The 15,453-nt window shown below is 38.2% G+C and overlaps 2 protein-coding genes across 6 annotated transcripts; one reads left to right on the forward strand and one right to left on the reverse strand.

Annotated features, from left to right (window-relative positions):
• The first annotated feature begins 2,835 nt into the window (after positions 1-2,835).
• stx5a (syntaxin 5A) lies at positions 2,836-9,988 on the forward strand. 5 transcript variants are annotated; one of them, XM_007550304.2, is made up of 12 exons: positions 2,836-2,952; positions 3,383-3,613; positions 5,039-5,112; positions 5,335-5,390; positions 5,489-5,559; positions 5,652-5,768; positions 6,027-6,083; positions 6,200-6,281; positions 7,848-7,934; positions 8,075-8,178; positions 8,417-8,538; positions 8,819-9,988. In XM_007550304.2, exons 2-12 carry the CDS (start codon positions 3,551-3,553, stop codon positions 8,976-8,978), a joined length of 993 nt encoding a protein of 330 aa, XP_007550366.1. In that variant the 5' UTR covers positions 2,836-2,952; positions 3,383-3,550; the 3' UTR covers positions 8,979-9,988. The 5 variants fall into 5 exon arrangements, with proteins under 5 accessions (XP_007550366.1, XP_007550367.1, XP_016526094.1 ...); XM_007550305.2 differs by having other exon boundaries at positions 5,042-5,112; XM_016670608.1 differs by having other exon boundaries at positions 3,430-3,613.
• An 846-nt stretch (positions 9,989-10,834) lies between these two features.
• On the reverse strand, positions 10,835-14,196 carry LOC103136870 (protein RD3). Its single transcript, XM_007550308.2, has 3 exons — positions 13,938-14,196; positions 13,497-13,804; positions 10,835-12,003 (listed from the first exon to the last, which is right to left on the reverse strand). The coding sequence occupies exons 2-3, from the start codon at positions 13,802-13,804 to the stop codon at positions 11,631-11,633; spliced, it is 681 nt and encodes a 226-aa protein (XP_007550370.1). The 5' UTR covers positions 13,938-14,196; the 3' UTR covers positions 10,835-11,630.
• Between the last annotated feature and the right edge of the window lie 1,257 nt (positions 14,197-15,453).

Here is a 15,453-nt window from a genome sequence, read left to right on the forward strand (position 1 = left end):
GAGGCTTTTTTTTTTCATTTTACACAAAAAATGGTGTTATCTTTAACAGAAACATGGCCCAGACCATGCCTGTCTCACTCCACTGAAGGACATCGGTCTTGATAAAAGATCTGTGCCTCTTTTGTCACTACATGGGAAAGTGTCCGCAAAGAGAACAGGCAGAAGATAAAGTATGAAGATGACAGAGATGATATGGAAATTCCTCTGAGTTACTGCAAAATAACTTGATGTTCGTCTTCATCGCTACAGCAGGGAAATGGGAACTGAACTTTTTCTTTAGTAAATACATTTTTAATTATGTTTTTTGACATGGAATTCAAATTTGGTTCTGTAACAGCACAAGTAATCCACACATTAAAAGAAATCAAATCCATAAAAGACTTTGAGTAATAAAGTGGATTCACTTTTTCAGCCTCCTGCATTAAGAAACTATTCCCAGGTGTTGCTCAGGGATTTTATCCCATTTTAACACAAGTTTGGGAACAAATTCATAGCCAATACTACTGCTATTATTTCCAACAGTAAGATTACAAAGATCTTGAGAGAGCTTTCTGCTTTGCATCATCATGTGTGATAAAATGGCAATGAGAATTTTTTTTTATAGGACATCAATTAAGACTAAACAATCTTATGGTATTTTGCACCTATGCAGAGAAGGATTGCTTTTCAAACATCTTCAGTGCCATTTTGTACCTCCGTTCAACACATATTTCTGTCACTCTACCTTATTACACAAAACACAATTTGCAGATTTAATTGTATTATTTCTTTGTTGGTCTGGATTATCGACCTCTGAAGTGACTTTCGTGTTGTTACGGCCCAAGGCCTTTTCCTTTGGGTCTCTAACATCCATGTTTTGGACTTCTTAATTGGTGCTGATTGGAAGTGGAGGCAGCTGGCCAGTGTCTCCAGATGACGTCAGATCCACCTTAAGATGCACCATTTTCTCTGACTAAGCAGCTCATTCTTCCTGTCTCCCTGCCACTCTCTCCCCTTTCTCCCCCAACCAGTTATGATTTTTGTTAAATAAATTCCCTTTTAAGTTATCTCTTGCGTTGCTTCCCTTTCATTTGTTATGGTTTAAGAGCCAGACCATAACAGTGTCAACAGGCCTATTAGAAATACGCTAACAGAGAAAAACATTGACACGCCCAATAATTACTTTACACATCCATATCATGCTGCGCATATACCACTAAAAATGTCAAAAGTGAAGCAGTTAATTTCTGTTGAAGTATCAAAGTCAAGTATCTTCATCTGCTGGACATCATGAATATATTTAACCTTTGAAACAATGCAACATTGCATAAATATTAGTATTAATTTATCTTTAACTTATTAACAGATCAACATATTTTTGTACAATATTTTTGATTAAGAAAAGAGATCCAGGGACAAAAAAAAGAAAATCCCTATTTCTTTTATGACTTGACAAGGGTAAATGTCAAATAACAAGTTTGATAGACTATGCAGATGCCCTGACACATTGAGGTGAGATACAAAAACTGACATGTTGGTTGAACTGGATGAGGGGGTCGGGTCATGCTCAGACAGGATGGTCGAGAGCTACGCATGGTTTTGTGGTTGGGGGTCCAGCAGCGAAACGTTCGAGGACATAGCTGTGGTTTAGGCAGGCTTGATCCTGTCAGGAAGAGGATGCAGGTACCAGCAGGAGTGATTGGACATCAGAGAGCTTTGCTGGATCTTATCTTTATTTTTCCATACCTTATATCTGCAGGTCGACTCACCTGAGGCGGCAGCCAATCAGGTGTTTTTGTGTCTCCAGGCGTTCTTGTTTGCTGTAGCGCAAAAGTTGAATTATTACTTAATTACAAAATGTCAGCAGTTGCAAAAATATGCACATCTTTTGAACTTTTTCACATTTTGTGATGTTAAGACCACAAACTTCATTATATTTTCTTTAGATTTTATGTGGTAAACCAGGATTAAGTGGGATTTACTGTAAAGTAATAAGAAAAAGACAAATGTTTTTTTGTTGTTGTTGTTTTTTTTATTACAAAAATTTTTTACAAATAAAAATTGGTAGTCAGCACAGAGAAACTGGGGCAGTATGTAATGGGACAACAACCCTACCATGGAATGGCTTAAGTTAAAGCATATTTACAGAGTGTGTCAGAATGACCCAGTCTAAGCCCAGACCTAAAACCAATAGAGAATCTGTTTGAAAACTTTAAAGCTGATTGTGACAGACACTCATTCTAATATGACTGAATTTAAGCTTTTTTTGCAAACAAGAAAAACATAAATGTTATATAATTTTTGGAATTGAATTATATATTTTAACCCTTCCTTTTTAGTTTTGAATGATTACAGAAGACATCAGTGCATTTAAAAACACAACAATTTGAGGCATACATTTTAATAATAATAGAGCAATTTCTTTTTTCTTTCCTAAAAAAAATCTGTTGATTTTCTTAGAAAATTATGTAGTTAAGAAGAATTAAATGTAGCCATGATTATTTGTAACACCATCCTTGTTATTTATTTTTAAGAATAACAAGAGTTAGTTACAGTATCTGTGTTGCCTTTGGTACTTTGCTGTTGGAATGTCAGAAAAAAAAAATTGTTGCCCCCTGGTGGACAAATGATGAATACGCAGTAATATTACTCCTCAACTCATCAGTGTTTTTGTATTTTTCATTGACTATATTCGTTATTTAAAATTAACTAGGCTAAAATAAGTTAAATTTAGCTGTTATTTTCTTGTCTTGTGTTGATTATAGTTTAATTTTAACTACCTCTATGGAGGAGAAATGTTGCCCTCTGGTGACGAAAGCGGCACAACTCAGGGGACTTTCAGTCTCAGTAAAGGAGACGTGGCAGTGACGTCAATTCCGGAAATGACCCGGATCGGAACTTTAACTGTAGGGTTGGTTACTTCTCATCAGAAACATCGAGAAGCCACATTAAAATGGTGTGATACCGACTCAAGTAAGTTGAAACAAAGACAAATTTTGATGTTTCAAGCCAGAAAAGACTTCATCTTGTCAGTTTAGACATTATTAAGTGGCGGTAAATATGAAGGAATCTCTCGAAAAACCTGTTAGCATCGCTTAGCTAACGTTAGGCCGTGATCAGCTGTACGTCGTGATGGGCGGCCTGTTCTTAGACTTCAGATTAATCATCCTTACCTAATGATATGTATATTTAGCTCTCAATAGGTCTCTGTGTTAGTTTCGGCCGATATCTCTTATTTATCATCTAGTTTTTTCTAGTCGACTTCAACATATCTGTAGTTGTTGAAGTCGACGGTGCCGGTTGAGTGTTGTTTTGTATTTCTTATCTGGTGTTTTGTGTATTTCTCATCGTCCCTTCAGAGAGGTTTCCATATGTTTTTTTTGGTGTGGTTGTTTTTTCTCAGACATGCGTGTGCGTATGTTAATGAAGAACACCCCGCCTTGGATATAGGTTTCTCGGTACATCTGGTGGTCTTCTTGCTCATTATTCACCAGACCCGCTTGAGGAGGAGGAGGATCCGGTCGTTTCTAGTGATCCACAGCGGGTTTCTAACCCTCTAATCGGCGGCACGATGACGTGCCGCGACCGAACCTTGGAGTTTCAGTCGGCCTGTAAATCTCTCCAGGGCAGACAGGTATGTTGGTGGAAAACACCCTCATCATAGCACAACAATAACAGCAGCAAAATTGTCCCAAACTTCAATACATACACAAACACATAGCCCACATTAGGTCATTTATTTTTATAATCAACTATGTATTATAGTTGATTATAAGTGTTTATACTTCTAACACTTAGAAGTGTTTATACTTCTAAACAGAAGTATAAACACTTCTGCTTAGCTTTAAGTTTTTCGTATTTATTTTTGTGGTTTGGTTCCACTTTTGGTTTCTTCAGATTTAGACAGAGCGCCAACTCCAGTTTAAAAGGCTGATCTTGATTCGCCTCATTTCAACAGGTTGTTTATATTTTTACCAATAACTTTAATTGACAAAATACAACATACTTTTCACATTTCCAGGTTATTTCTTTATTTTCTGTTCAAACATTTTCTATTCAAATAATTACAAAAACATTGTGTAAATGTATTTAGTAGAAGTCTTATTTTGAGGCTATTAATGAATGATTAGAAGTGCCTGAAAAGGGGCCTTTTGGTGATATTTGTCTTATCTAGGTGTCACAAAAAGCTTTTTTTAGAGTCATTTTAGACATTATGCTTCAATACACAACTCTGAGAATGTTTTGTACTTAGTATCTTCATTATTTTTGTACAGTTTTAAAAGTAGAAACATATTGTTGCACCCCCTTTTAAATGAAGTGAATTTAAATATTCTGAGGTTCCCACAAACATGCTGCTGCTTCTGAAACTGATCAAACTGAATGTTTGGGAAATTAAAACCAAACCTTTAAAGCAAAACAACGATTGCAGTTTAGTGTTAAGAAAAATATTTTTGTTATTCTTAACTAAGAAGTAAAAGGTCTGAAAAAGCTCAGCTTAAATCAGTCACTGATGCAACCAGCAGCTGTTATTATGCAGGAAAACCACAGCCTTCAAGAAAAACGAACTTCTTTTTACAAACTCCAACTCTCTTCAAGGAACCTTGTTTGCTGCTTTGGTTTTCTGCAATTCAGTTTTTAACTGGTTGCTAATGTTGCAAAGTTTTAATATTCCTTCACATGTCGATGTTTGTAATCCAGAGACGACGTTCACCGCTTTTTCTAATCAGGAGGCCTTTCAGATGAATGGTGTTGCCACAACGTCAGGGGTTTATTCATGAATTTAAATTAAAACCATTACAAAAGAAGATATACAATATTTTTACTTTTATTTTTTTCTTGAAAACACAATTGACAATGCACTGATTGCTTTTTACAAAACCTGTCTGTTAGAATAAAGAGTAAAAGGTAATGGGGGGGATTTTTTTTTACCAGGGAAACTGAAAGATGATGAACTCCCATTTCTTCCCTTTTGGTGATAAAGTGGAGTCATATAGAGGAACACATTGTATGTTCTTCTTCATGTAGGTCTGATCAGTTTGTTCTTGTGTTCCTCCTGTAGCAGAATGGAGTGCAGCCCAGTAAACCAGCTCACAACGCCCTCAGGCAACACAGCGACTTCACACTTATGGCCAAGTAAGAGCCTCTTTCTCTGCCTCTGTGTGTGTTTTTACAGCTCAGATATTTGCTCACTCTACGTGTTTTTAAGTGTCAAAGTACACTCACCCATATGTTTTACTTTAAGTCAATGGAAAAAATTGATTCAAAATGAAATAAAAAAAATTCAGAATACATGAAAGAAATGCTCTTTAACAGTGCGGTTGGCTAATAAAGCTGCTTTTCTGTTTGATCTTGTAGGAGAATTGGGAAAGACTTGAGCAATACGTTTGCCAAATTGGAAAAACTCACTATTTGTAAGTATTTATGTTTTACATTGGTTCTGCAGTAATAAAAGCTTTGTGCAGCTTTGATCGAAACGCTGATTCTGTTTGCTGATGGTGTGACGTTTCAGTGGCCAAAAGAAAATCTCTATTTGACGACAAGGCGGTGGAGATAGAGGAACTCACCTACATCATTAAGCAAGTGAGTTGATTTAGCGGTGAGCTCAGTGTGAGTTTACACTCGGTGAAATGTTTTCACACCGACTCATCCTTCTGCTGCGTTTGTGTCTGCAGGATATCAACAGTCTGAACAAACAGATCGCACAGCTGCAGGACCTGGTGAGGTCCCGCAGCGCTCCGGGTGGCCGGCACATCCAGACCCACTCAAACACCATTGTGGTGTCGTTACAGGTAGCCCACAGTGTCAGGTTTCCCATTCAGACTCCACAGGCAGATGGATTCTAAATGATGATAAACCCACTTTAACTTTGGCCAGGATTAACAACCTGTGCAAAGTAAAAACTAAAATGTATCAGTTTTTTGTTGTATTTCTTTTAACCAAAAGAGTAGAAAAGAAGCAAACGTGTTTGTATTTCTGTTTGCATACAAGTAGAAGACATTTGGTGTGGTCTGAAAATATTAAATAATTCATTTTTGTCTTGTTTACAGTCCAAACTGGCATCCATGTCTAATGACTTTAAATCAGTCCTAGAAGTTCGAACTGAGGTGAGAGATTTTTTTTTCTTCCTACAATATGGCACTTCAAAAACACTTTTTTCATGTTTAGGTTGTGGTAAGATCTTGCTTTCCTTTTTAACGTTTATCGCTTAAATTTTCCACAGAACCTGAAGCAGCAGCGCAGCAGGAGAGAGCAGTTCTCCCAGCCTCCTGCGGCGTCTTCTCCTATGATGGCCAATAACTTCAGTAAGTCTGAACGATTCCTGGCTTCATGCATGATCAAGTAAAGATGTACAGCTCCATTGTGGCGTGTTTACGCTGCACTGATAAAGCCAAACGTTGTGCCAAAGCTGCGTTTCTGGCTGAACAGCCCATGTGGTCTGAGGAGATAAGCAGCTGCAGTTAATTCAAATCAAAAGCTAGAATGTTATCTGGACAGCCCAGAGGACATTTAGAGGAGGCTCTAAAGTTTCTTCTTTAGAAATGAAAGCTCACATTTATGGTCATCTGTGTGTGGAAGAAACACACCCCTAACGTTCATTACCGTTTATTCCGAAATGGTCGCCTACATTAACCATCTTACAGTTTAACTAGAAGGCATGTCTGCCTCCTTCTCTCTTAATCATAGATAATTTTTATTTAGATATTTATATTAATTTACTAATATTATTTATTCGATAGGAGCAGATGCAAAAAACGTAAATGAAAACAATCTACTACCTGCATCATCATGTATATAATCAACTAATTAGCAACACTGACCCCTAGTAGGACTTTTCTTTGTAAGAGCAGGCCTAGATGGGTAAATCATTTCTGTGTATAAATGAACTTTGCCTATAAAACGTTTACCACTACCCTTTAAATTCTGCTTTTGTAATGAAACATCAAAAAGCAGTTCGAAACTTAAGTGTTTTAGTATGATTGTTTATTGTGTTTCATATTACTGTGTTTTATATAATCTGAAGAGACGCACCAATTAGGCAGAAATCCATTTTCACCAGGTGATTAGATCATTGATCAGTCGATCGAGAGCAGATAATTATTGTCACTTTTTGCATTTATTGGATAAATTAACTGCATTAAAACTAAGAAGTTGAAAACATTGTCAGCCTTTAAACACAAACAACACAGTTTACTTTGACAGCACCGTTCTGAGCTTAATGAAAACAAAAGTGTCTATAAAAATTTATATCGTGTCAGGCCTCACAGAAACCTGGAAACCCGAATCACACAGAAAGACTGATTGGTGCTTCTCTACAGATGTGTTGAGTCGACCTTTCGACTGTTCTGATTGTAGTAGTGGTGCAGATCCATTTCAGTTCATTAGAAAATCACCTAAAAATGAAGTTTGTTTTAGTAAGTCAGTTAAGCTGAAAGTCAGATTACCACACAGTGATGCATTTTGAGTGTTTGTCTGTTCTTGTTAAAGATGGCTTGTGGTTTACAAAAAATAAAAATCCAAAGAGTTTAATAAAATCAACTAAAAAAGTATTTTTTTAATCCAGAAATGTCAGCCTGCTGAGAAGTTTGCCCAGTACATGCAGTCAGTACTTTTTTCACATGAATAAATTTACCCCAATAACTGTATTTTGATCATGTGCTGTGGATTTTCATGAATTATTTACATTACGAACAGATTCTATGAGCCAGTTGCTTTTGCACATCAACACTGAGCATGCTCTTCAGGTTTACTAGCACAGCCTAGGTTGTGGTGCCAGTACAGCTGTTGCGGTAGTGAACTGCTCAAAGTCTTTGTGAATGATTCTTACTGTATTTGGTCCTCTGTAATGCAAAGATTAAAAAATATTTTAGGGAGCCGCAAAAAAGGGGCCCAGGAGCCGCATGCAGCTCGTGAGCCGCGCAATGACTACCAGGGCTATACAACCTCAAATTTAAAAGGTACTCCCCCCCTGGAAGCTTGCCTCACACAGCGGGTATTGGCAGCAACTGTATGTGCCCGCTGTTCTTTCAGCTTTTCCGCTGTAACATTCAGGGTTCTTGTCAAATCCCGTTTATCGTGCGTGTGTTTTTCCTTTCAGAAAGCTCGGTCCTGATGCAGGACGAGTCCCGGAGCATGGGGGACGTGGCCATCGACATGGACTCCCAGAGCAACCCTCTGCAGCTCCAGCTCATCGATGAACAGGTACCCGGCTGCTGCTAGTCACTCGTATTGATTGAGTTTAAACAGACATTTAAACATCATCCTAGTTCGACAGTTCTTTAAAATTACAGATTATTTGGGGAAGCCCAGATGGAGTCAGAGACTTTTTCTTGAGATCAAAACTGGACATCCCTAATTTGCTGCTATTTTACTGGAGACATATTGCACATATTGTCTTTTTTTTTTTTTTCTTTTATTAAATTCGTGATGATGTTTCCAGGACTCGTACATCCAGAGCCGTGCAGACACAATGCAGAACATCGAGAGCACCATCGTGGAGCTGGGCTCCATATTCCAGCAGCTGGCTCACATGGTGAAGGAGCAAGAAGAGACCATCCAGAGGTGAGAGATCCATGAGGACAGATCATATTATTCTCATATCTCTAATGCTATTAAAGGGAACAACAACTAGAGAGTAAAACCTCTCAAATGTGTCTTCTAGAAATATTCTGCCATGTTTGAAACCCAGTGACAAGAGGCATATGTGTGGCTAAATATTTGTACTATGAGCGTTATACATGCACTGAATCTGTCAGATATTTAGTGGTTAATGTTTTAAAGATGGCTGATCTGACAGAAACACAGATATTACTGCCCCTTCTAACTCGTTGTCTCCCTGCAGGATTGACGCCAACGTGGAGGACACACAGCTGAACGTCGAGGCCGCTCACACAGAAATCCTGAAATACTTCCAGTCAGTCTCCTCCAACCGCTGGCTGATGATCAAGATCTTTCTTGTCCTCATAGTTTTCTTCATCATCTTCGTTGTCTTCTTCGCATAAAGAAAAGGGTTGGGCGTCTGAAAGAAAGGAAAAGCGTATCAACTGAAGCTAATGTCGGACCGGGAGACGTCCACACCACACACTGAGAAGACGGACTTCTTTAGAACGGTTTCATGCCAGCTTGGGGTGAATTCAAACAAACATGGACTCAGCTGGTTATTTCCAAGCTATGGACTTGTGGTTCAACACTTTGAAAGATGAAGTGATTGAGCTCTATCCTAACAAAACAAATAAATGGTGTAAAATCTCCAGTTTGTAGAGAGGAAAGGCTGCTCTGCGTTGTACTTTGACCAATTCTTTGTAAACATTTAATCAAAATGGCTGTAATTTAATAGTTTGATTCTGCAAACTGTCTTATAAATTTTTTTGTTTCTTCTTCTTCTTCACCCCCTTTATTATCTATTTTTTAACTTTCATTTCAACAGCAAACAATAGAACCGGAATCTATCCTCATTAGTTTTCTTCGTGTTACTGGGAGAGATAATACCTTGTCTAATCATTATTTCTAAATTCACCATTCATTTATGCTGTGAACTGTTTTATTTTGTTCTGCTTTATTTGCCAAATGGGAACGCTCTTTAACCTGTCACATGACGCTGAAGAAGTCGGGTACAGTCAGCTGAACTCAAGTCTGAAGAATAATTTGATGTAGAAACATATTAAAAGAATTGTCACTGGAAATGTCTGGGAGTCATCAAGCGTTTCAAGTATTAAAGGGATTAAAGGGACTCATTCATTCCCCACAGAGGATCAGAGCTAATGAAGGGGTTTCTCTGCTAATGAAGTGACTCAAGCTGCCAGATTCCCTGGAAGTATCTGGTTGGTTGTCTGCCCTCTTTACCTAATGTACAGGATGTTATTTAAAAGATTGTCTCCTTTTGAGAAGACATGGTTCCTATTCTACCAGTTTCTTTTAGCCAAATGCCTTGACTTTATTGTACAATGTGCAAATAGTTCTAATGATGTATTGATGAGCGAGTGCACAATAATAAAACGAAATCGGATCCTGATGCTGATGCTTGGAGTTTGTTTTTGTTTTGTTTTGTTTTTTTGTGGTGAGTTAATCAGGCGAATCAGATTTTTAGTTTCTATTTGCCAAAATGTCATGGTTTTTGGTTTTAGTCTTTTATCTCTAGTTTATGTGCAGTTTTGGAAAAGTGATTGCATAAACTGAATAGTTTTCAAATTGCATGCTAAGATGCACAATGTGCAGAACCAACCAACTTTCTGCAAAATGTGTAGCTTCAAACCTCCAAGCTTTGTGTGCTCTTCCAGAGAACTTTATGGACTGGTTTCTGATTGCCACTGCATCCAACCCTAACATCACCAGAATTATACTTTTAGACTCAATTTTGTGAAGTGTAAAGTTTATAAAGACAGAATTATGCGTCTGGTTTGCTCCAGTGGCCTCTTGAACTATTTAATGTCACTTTAGTAAGATGTTTGTTTGACTTTTGGGAATAGTTAAACTAATTTTTTTTTTTCTTTTAGTTATTTGAAAAACAGACATGGCTTTTTCAGAAATGCTGTTTTGTAAAAAGTCACATTTATAATGCAGATATATATATGTATTTGTTAGTACACATGATTTAATCCCCTCCATTTACATAGTCTGAGTGTAAACTAAAATATTTACATTATCATTCACTATAATCCTGATGTAAGAATTATGTCTTATTTATACATCCATATTTTTTTTCTTTAACGTCTTATTTTTAGTTTCTAGATCTCTGAGCCCAAAAATCTCATTGCACCAAAGATGTTTAATTGTTCATTTTTAGTCTGCAGACTGAAACTGCCTCAAGATTTAGTCCTAAATGTTAAGAACCGTATTTAAATCAAAAACAGGGACAATGTAGAGAAAAGAGCATTTTAATCACACTGTTTACATGAGAACATTTTATATTTCTCCAGTCCAAATACATGCGTGCACATTCAGAATAAAAAATAAATTAAAACATCAGACATAATTCAGGTTGAGTTGCAGTGGCTTTGTTGACAGGAGAGCTTTCACAAAGTGACAGAATCTGCTGAGTCAGCAGAAAAGCAGCCTGAGCTGTGTGTGCTCACCCCCACCCTCCCGTTGCATGACATTACTTTAAAGGGACAGTTCATTAGATGTCTCTTACACCACATCTAAGGAGTGCTTGAGTTTTTGAATTTGTCAGCAGATGATGTTGTTGTTGTTTCAGCTGGTTGCAAAATTAAGAGTTTGGTTTGGATCGTGATGCCTGCTGGAGATGATGTGCTGATCTGTCACAATGTCGTCATTGGTCAGTGAGCAAAATTGTGGCATTGTAGTTACCCTAAGTTACGTTTGGAATGGTCAATAAACCATTTTTTGAAGAATAAATAATTCCTGCTCACTCTGTCTCAAAGATCTGCTGCGTGGTCAAAGACAGGTTGGAACTCAACCATCAGTACAGAGTAAAGCCTTCAATCAGAACAATAATGCTTCTGAGTTTCTAAAGTTTACTGGAATGAAACAGTTATAAAATTGTCAAATGCTTCATCATTGCGTCATCATTGTCGTCGCCTCTTTTGAGAAAAGTGAGTCTTGTTGTCTTCGTCTTATAATTTACTCTCACTTTTCCTTCCTCACTCCTCGAAGTGACTTCTTCCCTTACCACCACAGGTCTTCCTCCCCTGGTCTCACCCCTGAGCGCTCTGCTCCAGTGGGGTGATCTCTGGCATGCTCTTGCTCCTCCCCTTCCTCGCTCTGGCCCTTATGGCCTCTTCCTCGCCCTCTCCATCGTCCTCATCGTCGGACCAATCCATTTGCTGCTGCAGGTTCCCCCTGGAGCCCCTCAAGCCGCTCCCCTTGAACATCTGCCCGGTGCGAAACTTTGTGCGGAATGTAACGAAGGAGAGGCTCTTGCTGCGCTGCTGCTTCTCGTAAAACGCGTTCGGCGGCTGGACATCGTCGTTGCCGCTGACCTCGTCCACGCAGTCGCGTAGTACTGTGCGAAACAGCCGGGGAACCTCATGGACCTCAGGCTCCATCTGGGACACCAGCCTCCTAAACCTGCAATGAGGAGAGGACGTGATCTGATTAGGGATACCGCTTAGTAATCGATTATTGTGACGATTAATCAATTAATTTGATTTTAAAAATTGGGCATATTCTGCAGATTTTTTGTTTAATCTTTTAAGCTTATTTTGTACAATATTAAAAATACACAAACAGACAGTTCCTTTTTTAAATAAGAAAATAAACATTTTTGCCTCAATTGCAATAATAACATTCTTTATACCCTTGATCAATTGTAGCAAATGCAAAATATTTTTTGTACTTTTTAGGCTAAATTACTGCTCTGACTGTGTTGTTCTATCATCAGATTACCCTTTCAGATTCATTATACCCCAATGGACAATTCATTGATTATTAAATTAGTTGAATATTTTCAATAATTGATTTATCATGATTAATCATTTCAAACATGTAGGTTGATGCAGTCATCGGGGTGGAAGTGACATCTTTTATCTTGAGGTTTTTTGCAGTCTCAGTTTTTCTTTTAGGGTTGTCCATGATGTAGCATCCTGCTAAATGAGAGCTTTCCCCACAGCACGATATTGCCATCAGCATGTTTCACATGTTAGGCCAGGGTGTTAGTTTCTTCAAGCATTACGTTTTTCGTCCAAAGAAGAATTTTATCAGAGCACATTTGCTGTGCACACTATATGGTAACAGGACTTTGTCAGGAATGTCTTGCCATTCTTTCATAAAAGATAGATTTGTGTAAAGTATCGATTGTTGAAATTTCAACAAAATTTTCCTATCTGAACTATATCTGCAGCTCCTTCAGAGTTAGAACTGGCCTCTTGGTTGCTCCAGTCCATGTCCTTATCACTCCTTTTGATTGCTTAGAAAGAAAAAGAAAAACTTCAGAAAAAGCAGACAAGTTAGGGATGAAGTTGTCAAAAAGTTTTAAGCAAACAGATCTGAAAATGGAAAAGACATACAAACTGCATTTAAAAACTGGCTCATGTTGCACTTTTTAAGTAGATCTGGCTGCTAAATTCAAACAAATAAAAATAAAAGAATACATAGAAATCCGAAGGAGTAAGTTTCATCTCATTGTATTTCATCGGTAGTGAGGATCTGAGAGCATCAGCATGTTGTTGCTCAGAGTTTTAAAGGGATTACCAGACTGCAACTCTGCAACTCTCTTGTCCTTCAAAATCTCTTCATATTTTATATTATAATGTTGTTTCTATTTCACAATGATTTTAGAGACCATCAGTCGTAAAAAACACCATTCAGTGAGTCTGAATTGTTGGTGAAAAGCACTTAACTTGAAAATTAAATAGGGTAAAAGTACTAAGTGGTAAATAATAAAATGAACAATAAAGTGCAAATTGAGAAGTGGCATGTTCATTAAGTTTATCTTTGCTTTGTGGGGAGAAAAACTACAATTCCTCTTATGGTTCCCCAGTCAACTTTACACCTTTTTAAATTTAATTTTCTGCTTGTTTTCCTGCCTGATAGACTCTTTCACCTGCTTCAGTGTTTCTCACCTAACGATGACAGGGCCGCACTGTGCAGGGGGGATCTTGGCACAGAGGTCCTGCAGCTCCAGCAGGTCGTTGGGGGTGAGCTGGTAGGGCTGAGGGGTCGGGGTGTGTGCCAGCCAGCTGTAGTCCGCCGTGGAGGAGGAGCTGCGGCGCCGGCGCCGGCCCTCGGTGGCCCTCTCCAAACGGATGCGCTCGGTCCGCTTTACCATGGCGCCCAGCTCCAGCATCAGAGTGTTGGTCACCAGCTCCTCTGTGCTGCGCTGACCCGGCACTTTGGGCTCAAGGGAGAAGACAGCCGACCAAGGAAACATCTGGAAAAGAGAAATCACATCTCACAATGTGACAAAATAAACAACCTTTACGTGGAAAATGTGGATTAAAATCACAGCAAACATCTAAATAATAACACATGAGTATTCTCCCCCTTTTTATTCGTTCACATACCTTTATGACAGTGAATGTGCAAAGCGGTGGTGTGTTTCTCTCTGGCAGAAATCCCTCAGTTGTCTGTCTGGTCAAGACTCTGTCAGCAGCCAGAGGAAGAGCAGACCTCCATGGGCAGAGTGGATGAATGAGACTCCAGCCGGTGGCGCACAGCTGCCTGACTGCCTGGCTACCTGTGGAGGTCCCCGGCAGACAGCGCAGGTAATACTTTGAGGAGTTGCGTGGAGCGACTGTGTGAGTTTGGGATTGAGAATGAATGTCGTCCCGTATTAATAAAGATAGAGTGACGAGATGAGCTTATTGGGACATGAGTGCACGCCTGCAGGGAGAGCCGGGTGCATCAGTGTGACTGATGGAAATCATTTTACATAACCGCACAGACAGGGGTGACATCAAGCTGATCTGTTTTCATTTAGCTGCATTTCCTTATTCTCTTTTCAACATCAATTAATTCTGTCTTTTTAAACGTCAGATGCAGCTTTATGTGCCTTTAAAGAGGAAACTGTTCACAATTTCTGTCAAGTTTAATCTTGGATAAACATTGAAGAAAATGTTCAGGTTTCAAACTTTTATTTCTTCCGCAAAACATTAAAAACTGAATATCTGATGTTTTTCCTCAAATATTCTCAGTAATACCACAGTTATTACACATCATCACAGTGACATGACATAACAATCACCTGTAAATACTCAGCAGTGTGGCTCAGTATATGTTAGGAACATCAGGCCAGTTTCTGGGTTTCCACACCACTCAGCACTGAGCCACCAAATCCCAGATTACATTCAAATCCACAGCCTACCTGGAAGAAAGACTGCTTGTTGTGACTGTTATAATCTAATTACTACTCTACTCTCAGTCCTGGTACAGCTGTATAGCAGGAAGAGATGATTTTGTAAATATTACTGTGAGCAGGTCTATTGAATTTAAGATAATATTTAAGTGTGAGTGATTTAAGCTTAACTGCTTAGGTCTGTTGTAAGAACATTTCAGTCAGAAAGAGGCAAGAACATAATTACACACCGCAAGGTATCATTACAGCAGCCTCAAAATCAGGAAATGTTTTTTTTTTTTATCCATTCTCATCTCAGCACCAGACTTTATTTATGCAGTGCCTTCAAAAGTTGTTCTTCCATGTTTCTGTTTTTATGCTGTCATTTGTCACAACCCCAAACATCAATGCACTATTTATTATATCATAGACAAACACAAAGTACTGCATAATGTAGAAGTAGAAAAAAAGGATGCTATGGTTCAGAATAGAATAGAATAGAATAACAATTATTTGCCTCACAAAGGGAAAGTTAAGATAAGATAAAATAAGATAAAATAATCCTTTATTAGTCCTATAACTAACACAACAGAAAATGAACATAATAGCAGAAGTGAAAAAACAACACAATAAAAATCAAAACAGTGTAGAAAAATACCATACAAATTAAACTAAAAATGTAAATACAAAAACATCAATATTTATAAAGAAATACAGATATTGATGGACAACATAGGGGATATACT

This window comes from Poecilia formosa, unplaced genomic scaffold (assembly GCF_000485575.1).
Source record: "Poecilia formosa unplaced genomic scaffold, Poecilia_formosa-5.1.2 Scaffold35, whole genome shotgun sequence".
Taxonomy (NCBI): Eukaryota; Metazoa; Chordata; class Actinopteri; order Cyprinodontiformes; family Poeciliidae; genus Poecilia; species Poecilia formosa.